The sequence below is a fragment of the Leopardus geoffroyi genome, chromosome C3, assembly GCF_018350155.1.
Source record: "Leopardus geoffroyi isolate Oge1 chromosome C3, O.geoffroyi_Oge1_pat1.0, whole genome shotgun sequence".
Classification (NCBI taxonomy): Eukaryota; Metazoa; Chordata; class Mammalia; order Carnivora; family Felidae; genus Leopardus; species Leopardus geoffroyi.
The window spans coordinates 15,536,965-15,552,610 of record NC_059338.1 but is presented as its reverse complement, the minus strand read 5'-3'; the positions used below and the strand labels follow the sequence as shown (position 1 = coordinate 15,552,610).

At 36.8% G+C, this 15,646-nt stretch overlaps 1 protein-coding gene across 3 annotated transcripts in view; it reads right to left on the bottom strand.

Annotated features, from left to right (window-relative positions):
- USH2A (usherin) overlaps positions 1–15,646 on the bottom strand; it is a 742,577-nt gene that overhangs the window by 674,633 nt on the left and 52,298 nt on the right. For all 3 annotated transcript variants that reach the window (XM_045455771.1, XM_045455772.1, XM_045455773.1), the window contains exon 4: positions 9,071–9,203. In XM_045455771.1, the coding sequence (XP_045311727.1) occupies positions 9,071–9,203 (133 nt within the window). The remainder of the gene's footprint in view (positions 1–9,070; positions 9,204–15,646) is intronic.

Below are 15,646 nucleotides of genomic sequence, written 5' to 3'. Positions count from 1 at the left end.
CCAAACCTATATACAACGTCTACTACACAATATTTATAGACACATGAAGAAGAAAATGTGGCCCATTGTAAAGACAGGAAACCATTAATAGGAGGTGATGCAGATATGGCCCAGACATTAGTTATTAAATAAGGATATGAAAATACCTAAGACAAAAATACTAAAAGATCTAGTGGAAGTGGTGACTGACAACATGTGCGAATGGATGGGGGAAATCTGAGTAGAGAGATCACATCTACCAAAAAGTAGCCAAATAGGAATGCTGGAAATGAAAAGTATGAGATTAAGAATGAAGACTTTTCTACATAAGCTTAACAGCAGCCTAAATAAAACAGAGAAAATGATCAGTGCATTTCAAGGCAGGTCCATGGAAAATATGCAAAGAGAAACAGCAAAAGAAAAGAGTATGGGGAAAAAGTGCTCAGGATCTGTGGGATGATATCCAGTGCTCTAAAATAATTGTAACTGAAGTCCTAGAGAAAAAAGAAGGAAAATGGAAAAACAAGAAAGAAAATTTTTAAGAGATGGTTATCAAGAACATCTGAAAGTAATGAAAACATCACTTCACACATCCAAGAGTCTGATCAAACCTCAACCAGGGTAAACATAATAAAAACTACACATAGGCACTACTTAGTTCAACTGTTAACATCCAAGAGAAAACCTTAAAAGCAGCAAGGGAAAAACAACCTACCACATTCAAGCGAACATTGATATGAATGACGGCTTGACTTCTCGTCAGAAAAAAATGAAGGGCAGAAGACAATAAATTATAATTCTTTAAAGTGTTGGGAAAACATTAACAATTATCAATTTGGAATTCCTGTAAATGGAACCAGTGAAAATATCCTTCAAAAACAGAGGTAAGTTAAAGACATTTTTAAAAGTTGAGTTTGTTTCTCACAGACTGAATCGTAAGCAATGGAAAAGGAAGCACTTCGGGCTGAAGATAAGTTAACACCAGATGGAATACAGGAGTTTCAGGAAACAATGACACATACCAGAAAGGGCTAATCTTTAAAGAGAAAAAGAAATTATTTCATGGGGTTTACCTACACAAAGTACTTTCAAACATCTAGCACATCATTACTCAAAATTTAACATTCTTCCCTCCTCACCCCAGGAAAATTTTGACTCTGAGCCAAAAAAATTGATACAGTTTATGACCTTCATTTAAAAATACTTAAGTTTCACAAAATCAATAAGCTTTAACATGGCAAAATTTGATTAAGTACCTTTCATGAACCATGTCCATATTATTTGTAAGTTTTACAAGTACCTTGAAAAGTATGTACACACATGACAAATTAGAAAAATTAGGAAAACAAATCAGGAAATTGGATTGAGAAGTAAAATTCTTTTTTTTTAATTTTTTTAATGTTCTTTTATTTTTGAGAGAGAGAGAGAGAGACAGCACGAGTGGGGGAGGGGTAGAGAGAGAGAGAGAGAGAGGGAGGGAGACACAGATTCCTAAGCAGGCTTCAGGCTCTGAACTGTCAGCACAGAGTCAAACATGGGGCTCAAACCCACCAACCCTGAGATCATGACCTGAGCTGAAGATGGATGCTCAACCGACTGAGCCACCCAGGTGCCCCGAAAAGTGTAATTCTTTGCCAAAATCACCTGACTTTTAAGAAGTAGAGCTGGGATTCAAACCCAATTCTTTCTTATTCTAAATCTCATGCCTTGTTTCTTAGGTACTAATTATTACAGCAATAGTAATTTGTATGTCCAATAACCTAAATGTCCAATGTAGATGTGTTTTGTCAACCCATGTTCAATTCAGAGCGTATTGTACTACATACTCTTGCTTTTTCTTGTACTAACACATCACGGACCTACTCCTCTGTCTCTACAAATAGACATACTTCCTTTCTCTTAGTTTTGCATATTTTTCCAATTTAAGTATAATTTAAACTTTACTTAATCAATTCCCTTTTGAAATGTTTAATTGGTTCCAATTATTTGCTACTTTAATTCTACAATGAGTACTTTTGAGTACATATTTAAGGTTTTCTCTAATTATATTCTTGAGATATATCCTGGAAGTAGAATTCTTGGATTAAATAGTCTCCACATTTTTACTTATTGTAGTTTGCCAGATTATCCTAAACTCTTTCCACGGTAGTATCATCTCTTTTTTATTCCTTGCCAAATTAAGCATAAAATGATAAGCATTGTTTAAATTTTAAATTCTCAGTTTACTAGTTCAGATGTTTTCAATATTTTCCTATAGTGTTTCTGGCCATGGTATCATGCTAATAAAAGTCTTCAATATGCCAGGATTAAGAAACATTTGCTTTCATTTTCCTCTACTACCTCACGATGACATACCTTGCATTTAAATTTTAACTCATCTGCAGTTTTTATTTTGTACAGTTGGAAGGAATACATTTAATTTATCTTTTTATCTTGTAACATAGTTGGCCAATTGTCCTGATTATTGCGAGAAATCTCTAGGACAATCTGAAACACCAACTTAACCTTTTTTTTTTTTTTTTAATTTTTTTTTTCCAACGTTTATTTATTTTTGGGACAGAGAGAGACAGAGCATGAACGGGGGAGGGGCAGAGAGAGAGGGAGACACAGAATCGGAAACAGGCTCCAGGCTCTGAGCCATCAGCCCAGAGCCCGACGCGGGGCTCAAACTCACGGACCGCGAGATCGTGACCTGGCTGAAGTCGGACGCTTAACCGACTGCGCCACCCAGGCGCCCCCCAACTTAACCTTTAAATAAACCCCTCTATACCTATATATGCCTTGTTTCTATACTCTTCTTCCATTCCATTAACCTGTCTTAATTAATCAATTTCTATACTTTTCTATTTCTTTTTTTACCCTAATTCCAAAAAACATTCTCTCAGAAAAAATTTATCATAATCTCAACCAAAAGAAAAATGTCAGATGTTTCAATATTTTCCTTTCCTTTCCTCTATACCCAGGTGAGGTTAGACATATTAACCCATGGGACACCAGCAGAGATTAAAAGTAGTATTTCAACTAAAGAATGAAAAACAAGCAGATGAATTAATACACAACACACAGCAGAACACATGGAAGGGAAAGGACATTGGAGTTAGCTTTAGATGGTTATCTTTTTCCTCCCTGTGCATTCACTTTTACATAGAAATGGCAAATCTTTATTGATTCTATAATTACCAGTTAATTTCTTAAGAAAGTGCTAGACACTTATAAATGCATAACATGGAAATTCCCACGATTCAGAAGTAGCCACGAAAAGTTTTGATTCACAAAATTTTGTGTTTTTAAACCCAAAATTTGGAGGGCCATTTTAGTTAATAACCACAGTGATATTAAAGACTTCTTATAATTACATGTCTGCTACCGTAACTCCTCCAGGTTTTATGTCCAACTAGAGGCATTGAAATACACCTGCACTGGAATAAAATGTTCTAAGAAGGAACTTATACATATTGGTTCATAGAGATGGTCTAAAGTGTTTCTATTTGTATATTAAAAAATCAACTCAACCAAATCAGGTTATCTCATTAGCATCAATACATTATATGTATAGATATTCCATTAATATGTATACAGGGGTCAGTGAAATGCATTCATGTGGTCACTGATTAATTTCCTAGGGGAGGCAAAGACAAGGCCTGCAGCAAAAGAAAAGTGTGATCGGCAACATATTTTTCTAGAAAGTTATGGTAGATATGAGACCCCACTAAAAAAAAGCTCTGTAGGAAGCCAACACTCACGTGCAAAGTTGTTGCTTCTTGGGTACGAAAACAGGGAAACAAGTTAAGCCCAACCAGAGAAAGAGAGGAAAGACATCTAGATCTCCTATGGGCCTTCGTTTGATATGCCTGTATTTGAGGCAGTGTCTGTTCCAAAGCACAGACAGCCGGCCCGGCACTGCATGAGAGCACCCCTAATTCAGCTCACAGTAATCTCTTGCACAATTACCTCTCCTGAATGAAACCATCTTGGATATGGACAAAAGTATGGAGGACAGTGACTTAATTTTTTGATTAAAAAAAGGAGCGAGAGAAAGAAAATGATTTATAATAAGTCCGTGGGAACATTCTGTACCTATCTCTTTTCTGATTAGAGAGGTGGCATGGAGCCTGGCTCATTAGGCAGAAGTAATGAGCCAGTCTACATGCCATCTCTAATTAGAGAAAAGATACAGTAGGTACAACTGTACCTATAAATTGATAGAATAAAGACAAAAATTATTTTAAAATACCCTTTCCCTTGTAGCACTCTGATGCCCAAATCTTAAGGAGAAAATTGTAGTAAAAATTAAGTGACATTTGAAACAAACCCCTTTCCAATGATATGTTTTCTTTTCTTTTTTTAATGTTTATTTATTATTGAGAGAGAGAGAGAGAGAGCGAGCATGAGCAGGGGAGGGGCAGAGAGAGAGGGAGACACAGAATCCAAAGCAGGCTCCAGGCTCTGAGCTGTCAGCACAGAGCCCGACGTGGGGTTCGAACTCACAGACCATGAGATCATGACCTGAGCTCAACTGACTGAGCCACCCAGACGCCCCTCCAATGATATGTTTTCTCATCAGAAGTTAAATTTCTTTTTACACAGCTTAATAACAAATATCATATTCAGTCCACAGGGTCCTTTTGAAGCATTCATTCAACACCTAGCATGCTGGAGAAGAGCAGAAGCAAGTCACTTCAACCCCACAGTGCATAGCAGACTAATTTATAGCGCTATCGAATACTTTGAGCAACATCTGGTGCAATAAAACACTTTTAGAAGTACTAATGGGGATTAAATATTGAAACAAGGCTCACAAGATTTAATGTTTTATTAAGAAATTCTGCATGCAGGGTACTTTATAAAATTCTCCAATACGCTAATTACTCACACCAAGTTTCTAAATATATAGTTTCCTTCAATTAAGTCTTCACATAAGCTTAGCTTGATCGAAGAGCATATACAAATTAAATAGAGTTATGTCCAGACACTTTGTCTTCTGATTTCTCAACGATTCTATGGAGAGACATTGTTATCCCTACTTACAATAAGAGCATAGGTGTTCAAAGAGGTTAATAATAGCTGCCACTCATTAAACATTTACTATATGATAAGCAACATATTCTACACATACATGATCCCATATAATTATCATTACAGTCCTATGAATTGTTTATGAAAACATCCTTTAATAGATTAAAACCTGAGATTTTAAAAGGATACATATTTTTATCAAAGGCACACAACTGGATTGGATTCAATTCTAAGTTTTTTGACACCAGAGCTAGGAAATTTAACCACACAGTTTTAGAATTCATTTTGAATATCAAAAATACACATCTGGGGCACCTGGGTGGCTCAGTCAGTTGAGCGTCCAGCTTCAGCTTAGGTCATGATCTTGAGGTTCATGGGTTCAAGCCCCGCATCGGGCTCTGTGCTGATAGCTCAGAGCCTGGAGCCTGCTTTGGATTCTGTCTCCCTCTCTCTCTGCCCCTCCCTCACTTGCACTGGTCCCTCTCTCTCTCTGCTATACTATATCTACTATACACAACTGGCAGGATTGTATCACTATTAGAATTAAAATTTAGCAAATTCACTGGACTTAATTGAGGTCAATATAAAAATTGATCGTATTTTTATAGAATAAAAACAAAACTAGAAAATGAAGTTCGGAAACAATAGTAAGTATAACTGATGAAAAAAGAACCAAAAAATACATAGAACTAAGTCTTACAAACGAGTGAAACTTCTGGACAGAAAACTAACAACATTGGGGTGCCTGGGTAGCTTAGTTGGTTAAATGTCAGACTCAACTCTTGATCTTGGTTCAGGTCATGATCTCGTGATTCATGAGGTCAGGCTCAGCACTGGTGGCACAAAGCCTGCTTGGGATCCTCTCCCTCCCTCCCTCTCTCTCAAGATAATAAATAAATAAACAAACAAACAAACCAACAAACAACATTTTTAAGAGAAATTAAGAAATACATTTTGTTTGTGGATTAGAAGATCTGATATCATATAGATACCCATTTTCCCAAAGTTGAGTTTATGATTTAAATCCCAGAATTTTGTGAAAATTGCAAAACTGCTTCTAAAATTCATATAAATAGACAAAACAATATTGAAAGGAAAAAAAGTTGGAAAAGTAAATACTTCCAGATTTTAAGACTTTTACGAAATGACAACTATGAAAACTAAATGTTTTGACTCAAATACAGGCAAACAAATCATTGGAGCAAAAGAGAGAGCTCAGGAGCAACCCATCTGCACATATGCAGGTACATGATTTGTGACAGTTACCACTCGCTGCAGGGGAGCGAAGAAATGATCTGTTTAATGAAAATGGTTCTGGTGATACTCAAGTGAGAAATAAAAAATGAATCTTGACCCCCCTACCTCATAACATACCCAAAATAAAGTCATATAGAAAACAGACCTAAATTTGAGAGGTAAAATAATAACATTTTCAGATAAAATGTAAAAATAATATCTCCATATCAGGGTGTGCAAAGATTTCCTCAATAGGACATAAAAATGTTAAGTATAAAAGAAAAATTAGTAAATTAGACTTCATTAAAATTAAGAACTTCTGTTGATCAAAGAATGCCATTAAGTTTTCAGCAACTACAATGTGCCAGATTCTGGAAAAACAATAATGTTTTTCATACATAGCCTCATTTGATCTTCACAATGAGACTGTAATGTCATCATCATCATTTCAAATTTAGAGTAACTAAAAGAATATAAGAACACTAATTCGAAAGGATACACACACCCCTATGTTTATAGCGGCATTATTTACAATAGCCAATATTTGGAAGTAGCCCTAGTGTCCACTGGTCCATTGGTTGATCAAGGGATAAAGAAAATATAACATGTAATATACATACACACACACACACACACACACACACACACAGGAATATTATTCAGCCATAAAAAGGAATGAAATCTTGCCATTTGCAATGACAAGGATGGAACTAGAGAGTAGAAATTGAAGCAAAAGTCAGTCAGAAAAAGATAAATAAACAATTTAACTCATACGTGAAATTTAAGAAACAAACAAGCTAAGGTAAAAAAAATAATAATAATAAGAGACAGAGACAAATCAAGAAACAGACTCTGAATTATAGAGAACAAGCTGATGGTTACCAGAGGGGTGGGGGTAGGGTATGGGTTAAATAGGTGATGAGGATTAAGGAGTGCACTTGTTGTGATGAGCACTGGGTATTGAATCACTACATTCTACACCTGAAAGTAATATTACACTGTGCATTAACTAACTGGAATTAAACTACAAACTTAAAAAGTACATAAATTAAATAAATTTGGGCTAACTACAGTTTAGAGTCATTTAAAAGTTGTTCCAGGTCACGTAGCTAGTAAGTGGGCAGTTGGGACTTGAACTCAAGCAGACTAACACCAAAGTGTAAAAGTCTTAAGGAACTATGCAATCAGACAGTTGCTCAAATGCGTACGTAGGTGTATACATGTGTGTGTGTGTGTAATAGAGATCTAGAAACAGAGATATAGAAATACAGGCATGTATCGCGATTTCTAGTAAATAACTGCTAATAATCTCAAAATATGAGGAATAATCTAAATGCTCATTATTAGGAGTTTGTTTTAAAAGTTTTTGTTACAGCTATACAACTGGGCATAATGCAGCCATTTTAAATGAGAAGGAATATTAACATAGAATGTTGTCCATAACATTTGGAGAGGAAGTATTTATTTTTAGAGGCCTCAGAGAAAGCATATGTATTATAATTTCATTTTTAGAAAATTATTTTTATAACCATATCTCCAGCTATATGTACTAAAATTCTGGAAGGGTATAAAAAAGTTAACTGTATCTATGAAGGTAGAAAACTGAAATATTTTCTATTTCAGAGAGTCCTGTATTGTTTGGATTTTCTTATGAGTATTCATTATTTAGTAATATAAAATAATTGTTCCATTTTTAAAGTGTAGGCAATTTATAAACCATTGTGCTAATTATTTCAAGTTAATCCTAAATTCAATTTCTGGGTTTTGTTTTCAGGATGCAGTATATATTCTTTTAAACCTCTATGGCCTGTTTTAGGATGGGAAGATATGAATACCATAAATCTAGCTTATTAGTGTTGAATATTAAATTTCAGTTTCTATTTAATATTCTAAACCCTACTTTAAAATCCAAACAAAAAAAAGATTGAGAAAATATAGTTTATCACATATTGTTCTTATGTAAATATTGATCAGGGGCACCAGGGTGGCTCAGTTGGTTAAGCTTCTGACTCTTGATCTGGGCTCAAATCATGATCTCATGGTTTCCTGAGATCAAGCCCCACGTCAGGCTCTCCACTGACAGTGCAGAGCCTGCTTGGGATTCTCTCTCTCCCCGTCTCTCTGCTCTTCCCCGGCTCACGCTTGCATGTGCGCTCTCTCTCTCAAAATAAATAAACATTTAAAAGAAAAAGAAAAAAGAAATAAACTTGATCATAATAGGTACATCTTAATTTTAAAGTTTCCCTAGTATGGTGGGTTGAAAAGTGCCCTCCAAAAGGTGCGTACCCCTGGAATCTGTGACTGTGACCATATTTGGAAATAGGGTCTTTGCATATGTAATTAAGGATCTGGAGAGGAAGGCATATAGGACCATATTTGGAAATAGGGTCTTTGCATACGTAATTAAGGATCTGGAGAGGAAGGCATATAGGATCAGGGTGGGCCTTACATCTAACCACAAGCTCTCTTAGAAGAGAAGAGAAGGGAACAGAACACAGACGAGAGGGTCATGTGAACCTGGAGGCTAAGGGGGCTGTGCAGCCACAAGCCAAGGAACGCTGAGGACTACTGGAAGCCAAGAGAAAGAGAGGCATAGAACCAATCAGAACATCCAGAGAAAACCAACCCTGCGAACCCTTGATTTCAGACTTATGGGCTCTAGAACTGTAAGAGGAGGATAAATGTCTGCTTTATTAAGCTCCTACCCAGTTCTGCTCATTTGTTGCAGCAGTGCTAAGAAACAAATACACCTAGATATTTAAAACAATTATTTTTGACACTTTCTTGAGCAATCTGGTAATTAGACAAAATAAGTAATTTTCTGAAGTCAGAATCTTACCATTTAAACTCTGTCCTATTTGTGTAGTACCAGAGGCAAAATCTATAATTGAACCACTTAGAGTCCTTGCATCAAATGCTGTATTATCTTCCTCCAAACCATTGATGAAGAAACTGATTTTTGTCTGATGCACCTGCAAGAAATTATCACCATTATTATTTTAATTACATAACCTTGCATTTTATCATAACTACATTTCAGCAGTCTTTCTCAAGTTAATTTCCTACTTCACTACTTTCTTCAGTTGGAAAGACTGAAAACAATTTATCTTAATGGCTCAGTGGTATATCTGTATGTTTATAGATCTAGATATGAACCTACATATTATAGTTTTGTGCTGTGATTTGTGCCATGGTATTTAGAGATATACATAATTTTTCGTCCCGTATATTTAGCAGCACTGACTGCTATGCCTTCATAATTTTTTGAGAATATGCTATTTCTTTATATACTAGTTAAATTTGTTATAACAATAATTGGCAAAAACAGAATTCAATACAAAAGGTAGAAATATTCAAAACTAAGTATGCCAAAAATGTATAACCTGTGGATAGAATTTAAGTTGCTAATACAAAATACTTCCTGTAAACATTTCCTGTATTAGTATTGGTACCATAGTTGATGATTTTCAGCCGTACCTCCCCAATACAGAATATAAAAATTTGACAAGAATATTCTAGCCTAATTATTCAGACAACTTACCAACTCTCTACATCAGGGATCAACAAACTTTTTCTGTAAACAGTCAGAGGATAAATATTGTCTATTTGCAAACCAAGTGATTTGATTTTGTGTTCCAAGTGGTCCAGGTCACAACTGCTGGACTCTGCTATTGTAATAGGAAAGCAGCCAGAGACAATACATATGTGAGTTAGCATGGATGTGTTCCAGTGAAACTTTATAAAAACATTTGACCAACCAGATTTGTTCCTGGGTTGTGGCTAGATGACCCCTCAATTATATCCTAATTGTAGAATGATAAAGTTACGAAATTTTGTTTCTGTGCAGTGACCCCTGAAGAGCCAACTCAAACCGTTCTGCAGACAACTTCATGGATGGGATTTATACAAAACTGTCAATGATTGCACGTATTTCTGAATAAAATGATCAGCCATTTGACATCAATGTTAGCCTCTACAAACAGTTCTGTTCAAGTGCTTTTAACTTGAATGTAAAAGGAATCATCGGTGCTCTAGCAAAGGAGCTGAAATGGCAAACAAAACACGAGGATGGGGGTGGGGGTAGCGGAAGGAGAGAAGAAAGAGAAATATGTCATCTTGCAGGTGAAAGGTTAGATGCTAACATTTTAATTAAAAATATATCCAGTCATAGCATTCAAATGCTATCCTATTAAGACTTCCTCACAATTGACGAAAATAACCATTCCCCAACATCTTTGGAACGTTATATGAGTGACTGTCTTAAGAGCTGTTTTCAACAGCCCTCTCTCTCCAAACAAACCAACCAATCAACCCACCCTGACAGTTAACAACATAATTACTTGGGGATAGTAATTCTTCACAAAGTTATCCAACATGGCTTTTCTCCATACTATTTAATCTGCTTTTATTAAAAACCAGGTACTTCCTTAACTCCACTGACCCCATGTTACATTTTACTTAATTATAAAACATAGCCTTGACATGAAGAACTAAAAACACACGCCAACTCCTTGTGGGCCTGCATATATACCTCTCTTCTGGGTAGTAGGGCTGCATTTTTTTTGCAGCCCATTTTTTACAGCCTGTTACTGTCATTTGGTGTTTGACTGTTATCATTATAAAAGATACCGGCTTTTCTACTTTGTTATTTGTAGCATTATCTCATGTTTTACAACATCTTTGCGCAACATGCAGGCACATGAAATATAACTAGTGAAAAGTTCTCGATGGTATTAATGCATAAAAAAGAATGTGGTTCCATCTCTACTGTCTTTACCCAGCCAAAAGCTGATGAACAGCCAATTTTCCTTTATCACATTAGCACAGCCATGAGGGAAACACATTTGTTCTACTCAGCTACACTAAAGATACTATTACCAATCTAACATATACATGTTTTATATCAGCAGTATTCTCAGAGCATGAGAGAGCCAACAATATATTAACACTAGCATGACAGTTTATTTAAGAAAAGAAAATTGTCTCTGTAGAGGGACAGAAGTTAGAAATGTATGGCTAAATCTCAGTGTCACTGGTCTAATAAAGGTAATAATTCTTAGGCTTTCTTTATAGCAGGTAACACTCCTGTGACAGTTCTGTCATATCATTCAAATAAAAATGTTGTCTTTTACAAGTTTAAGTGCACCTTTATTTTGAGTCAGATAGAAAGCATGTTTTTGATTTTCTATATTCACTGTATTATATCTGTAGTCAAGAGTTCAGGACCTTCTCTTTTTTATCAACTCATCGCATATTTGCTTAGGAGAAGGATTCGGTGTCACTTGCAGTGAATTCTGGAAGGATGTTTTCACTTTGTTGGTACTTACAAAATGATTAATGATGATCTCAAGCCACTCTCTTCTGTTGTCCCCTCCCCTATCAACCACCTTTCTATAAATAAGATTAAATCTTCTTTGGTGTTCTGTACCATGTTTTATATTCCAAGATTCTCTTAACTATTTTGCAATTCTGGTCTGGGGCCCCATCACACCAGAACTGTGAAGACGAGGGTAGCGCTTTGCAATAGCTCATTCTGATGATCCCCTTGCCAGTTATCTGGAGGAATAGGAATATGTGTGGTGGAATTTCTAATTTGTGAAAAAGAAAGCCTTCTGCTGAAGTAGACTTCACACCTATCTCATTTTCCACCCCTCGAGAATTGGAAGAGTTTGTACATGTTTATTGGTGTGGCATGAAGGAATGAATTGGCAAAGCCCGTGGCAGCTGGAGAAAGGCCTTAAATCCCCTCATAAGAGATTTAAAAAAAACACACCGGAAAGAAGATAGAGGGGAGCAGGTCATTCTCACCCCTTCATTTTCTCACGGCTTCATATTTTATTTTAATTAACTTTTTGGCCAAATTCATGTCCCTGTGATAGTCTGTACTCACTCCTTTGAGCACAAGAGTGTATCAGATTATTTTTTTAAGTAGAATACCTGATCATTGTCTTGCTTGAGCGGAGAAGTATATAATTCCAGGAAGTCACACAATAGCTGAGAAGCTACCAAGAAAAAAATACAATCAAGTCCACCTGGACAGGTGTGTCCTAATTGTCAATCATCTGGTCCGCTGAAATGCCAAATCTTTGTTGCTTTTCTACTCCTGCTGGCTACCAAAAATCCAAAGAAACTCCCAACTCAGGCTGGGAAGTAGGCAGAACACCTGCACTAATTTCCTCAGCGGAGAAATACTTTCCTTGCTGCCTCTATCTTTCTAATCTCAATTTAATTCAATAAAGCCTGAACCCAGTACTCAAAGTGCCCCTATACATTATACCAAAAAAATAAAGTCATCACCCTTTCTCTCAAGGACCTTGTGTGTATGACTAATTTTAATGCACTAGTGTGTGCATCACTATAAACAATGATGGTTGTTTTTAAGTTCTGACTCAGTGCAGTGAATAAAGTGCTGTCCATTTCAAAGAGTTGCTTTGAGAAGTTAGGTCTTAATCCATTCACATATGATATATATATATGATTCTGGACCTTTTCTTTGGGACTTGTCTTTTCAAAACCATCAAACAGGCCTCCCAGAAATACCACTTTCATTCTCTTAAAGGGTTTCATTTTGAAGCAATTTTTTTTTTTTCCCTCTGAGACAGATCTAGCACATATGAGAGTGTGCACACACACGAGCTGGGGAGGGGCAAAGGGAAAGGGAGAAAATCTTAAGCAGGCTCCACACCCAACACAGAATTCAATGCAGAGCTCAAACTCATGAACTGTAAGATCATGACCTGAGCCGGAATCAAGAGTCAGATACTTAACCAACTGACCCACGTTGGGGCCCCTAAAACAAAACTATTTTAAGAATTTTGAATGGGGGTGCCTGGGTGGCTCAGTCGGTTAAGCATCTGACTTAGCTCAGGTCATGATCTCATGGTCCATAAGTTTGAGCTCCACGTCGGGTTCTGTGCTGACAGCTCAGAGCGGGGAGCCTACTTCAGATTCTGTCTCCCCTCTCTCTGCCCCTCCCCCACACATGCTCTTTCTTTCACTCAAAAATAAACATTAAAAAATTAAAAAGAATTTAGAATAATACTTTTGTAGATTTAATAGAAAGTGATTTGGCAACATATCTTGAATTCAAATTCACCCTCAAAAAATAATGATGGATGATACAAATATAAAGATCATCATTTTGAATACTAAAAAAAATCAAACAAAAAAAATACTGGGATATGAATCTGAAGGGAAAACTTTGTGGAGGAAATATGTCTTGGACTTTCTGAAATAGAAATTTCCCTGAAATAGAATTTCTATTTCTAGGTTAAACAAGGCTTTGCAAAAAGGATTCTACTATTCCATCTATAATTTTTTAAGCATAAGGAAGGCAATTTATTCTAAAAATTCCCTAAGATTATTTTTAAATATCACATGTACAGGGGGTGCCTGGGTGGCTCAGTGAGTTAAGCGACCAACTCTTGACTTCAGCTCAGGTCATAATCTCATGATTCGTGAGATCGAGCCCCACATCAGGCTCTGCACTAACACTGCGGAGTCTGCTTGGGATTCTCTCCCTCTCTACCCCTCCCCCACTTGTGTGCAAGTGCCTGTGTGCACGCATACTCCCGTATCTCTCTCTAAACAAATAAACTTTAAAAATAAAAAATGGGGCACCTGGGTGGCTCAGTCGTTTAAGCATCTGACTTCAGCTCAGGTCATGATCTCACGGTTTGTGGGTTTGAGTCCGGCATCAGGCTCTGTGCTGACAGCTCAGAGCCTGGAGCCTGCTTCGGATTCTGTGTCTCCCTTTCTCTCTGCCCCAACCCTGCTCGCACTCTGTCTCTGTCTCTCTCAAAAATAAACATTAAAAAAATTAAAAGTAAATAAAAGGTATCACACGTATGTTTTATTCCCTTACCTAAGCACATGTGGAATGTCCCTCTTGCTTACTATCTGAAACCAAAGTTCTTCTGAGGTTTTCTTACTCATCCCATCCCAATTTTATTTCTAACTAATTACCAACAGTCAATCTCATCTAATCGGAGAGGTCTCCTCCCTATCTTATGATCACACAATGCTTGTTTCTATCTCTGTGCTCTGTTCAAGCTATTTTGTATGGGAATAACCTTGCTACTTCATCTCCCTAAATTTTTAGTATTTTTCCAAATATACCTCAAGTCCTGTATCTTCCAATAACCCTTTACCAACTATTTCAGTACTATAAAAGTGTTCACATATAGAAAAATTAGCAAGTTGGGCATTAAAATTTTTATATGTATTTTTCCTTTTTATCCTTACGACAATCCAACGAAGGTTTATTACCTCTATTTAAAAAATGATCACAAATAATTATTTAAAAAGAATCACAGAGAATTGAAAACAAAAAGTTACATTATTCAAGGTCACATAGAAGGTTCACTGATTCCACGGACTGTTTTAACCAATTTTTGTTAGTCAGTTACACCCAGTTAGCATTTTGAAGTTACAGCCATCTCTTGGGTCAGAGCCACCCATGAGTCTCTCTGCTGTAACTCCACACAGTGAGGATTCCAGCTTCACGTCAAACATCTCCCACAATACGAAGGGTAACAACCCCTATGAACTACATAATCACTTGTCATTTTCCTGACACTGTGCTGAATGTATATACTCACGTTACTTGTTCAGTTCTCAGACTGTCCTTCTGCAGTGGTCCCACCCCCAAAATGAGGACATGGAAGTGTTTTGTTTATTTGTGAGAGAGACAGAGCAAGAGCGGGGGGGCGGGGGGGGCAGAGAGAGAGGGAGACACAGAATCCGAAGCAGGCTCCAGGCTCTGAGCTGTCAGCACAGAGCCTGACGCGGGCCTCAAACTCACAAACCACAAGATCCTGACCTGAGCAGAAGTCGGACACTCAACCGACTGAGCCACCCAGGTGCCCCAGAGGACACAGAAGTTTAACTGTGGACTTGGGGAACCCTTTCATCTTTGAACAACTTTTACCAATACAAATGATTAAACTGAAAAATATCTCCTTATAACTTCAATTCATAAGGCCCAGCTCTAACTATTGATGTCACCCCAAAGAAATCCAATCCCTTTTCCATGTGGAAGCTCACAGATGTAAAGAAAGATGTCGTTTTCTCCTAAATCTTCTTCAGGATAAATGTCTTTCATTTACGTGGTGTTCTCAATACGACATGGTCTCTCTCTTCTTAAAATGTGGCTCCAGAAATACTACAATCTCTACTTGTGATTTGGCTTGCCAAACTGAAACAGGATTATCACCTTAATATAATCCAAAATTGCACGCTAGATTTTTGCCAATGGCATCACACAGCTAAAACTGACAAATTATTAAGTTGAACTCACTTTTCACTAAAATACTAAGTCTTTTCTTTTTTACATCTCTGCCTAAAGCACCTCCACCCCATCCTGTGTATGTGCAGTTAGTTTCATGGACCCAAGGACAGAAATTTATATTTACCC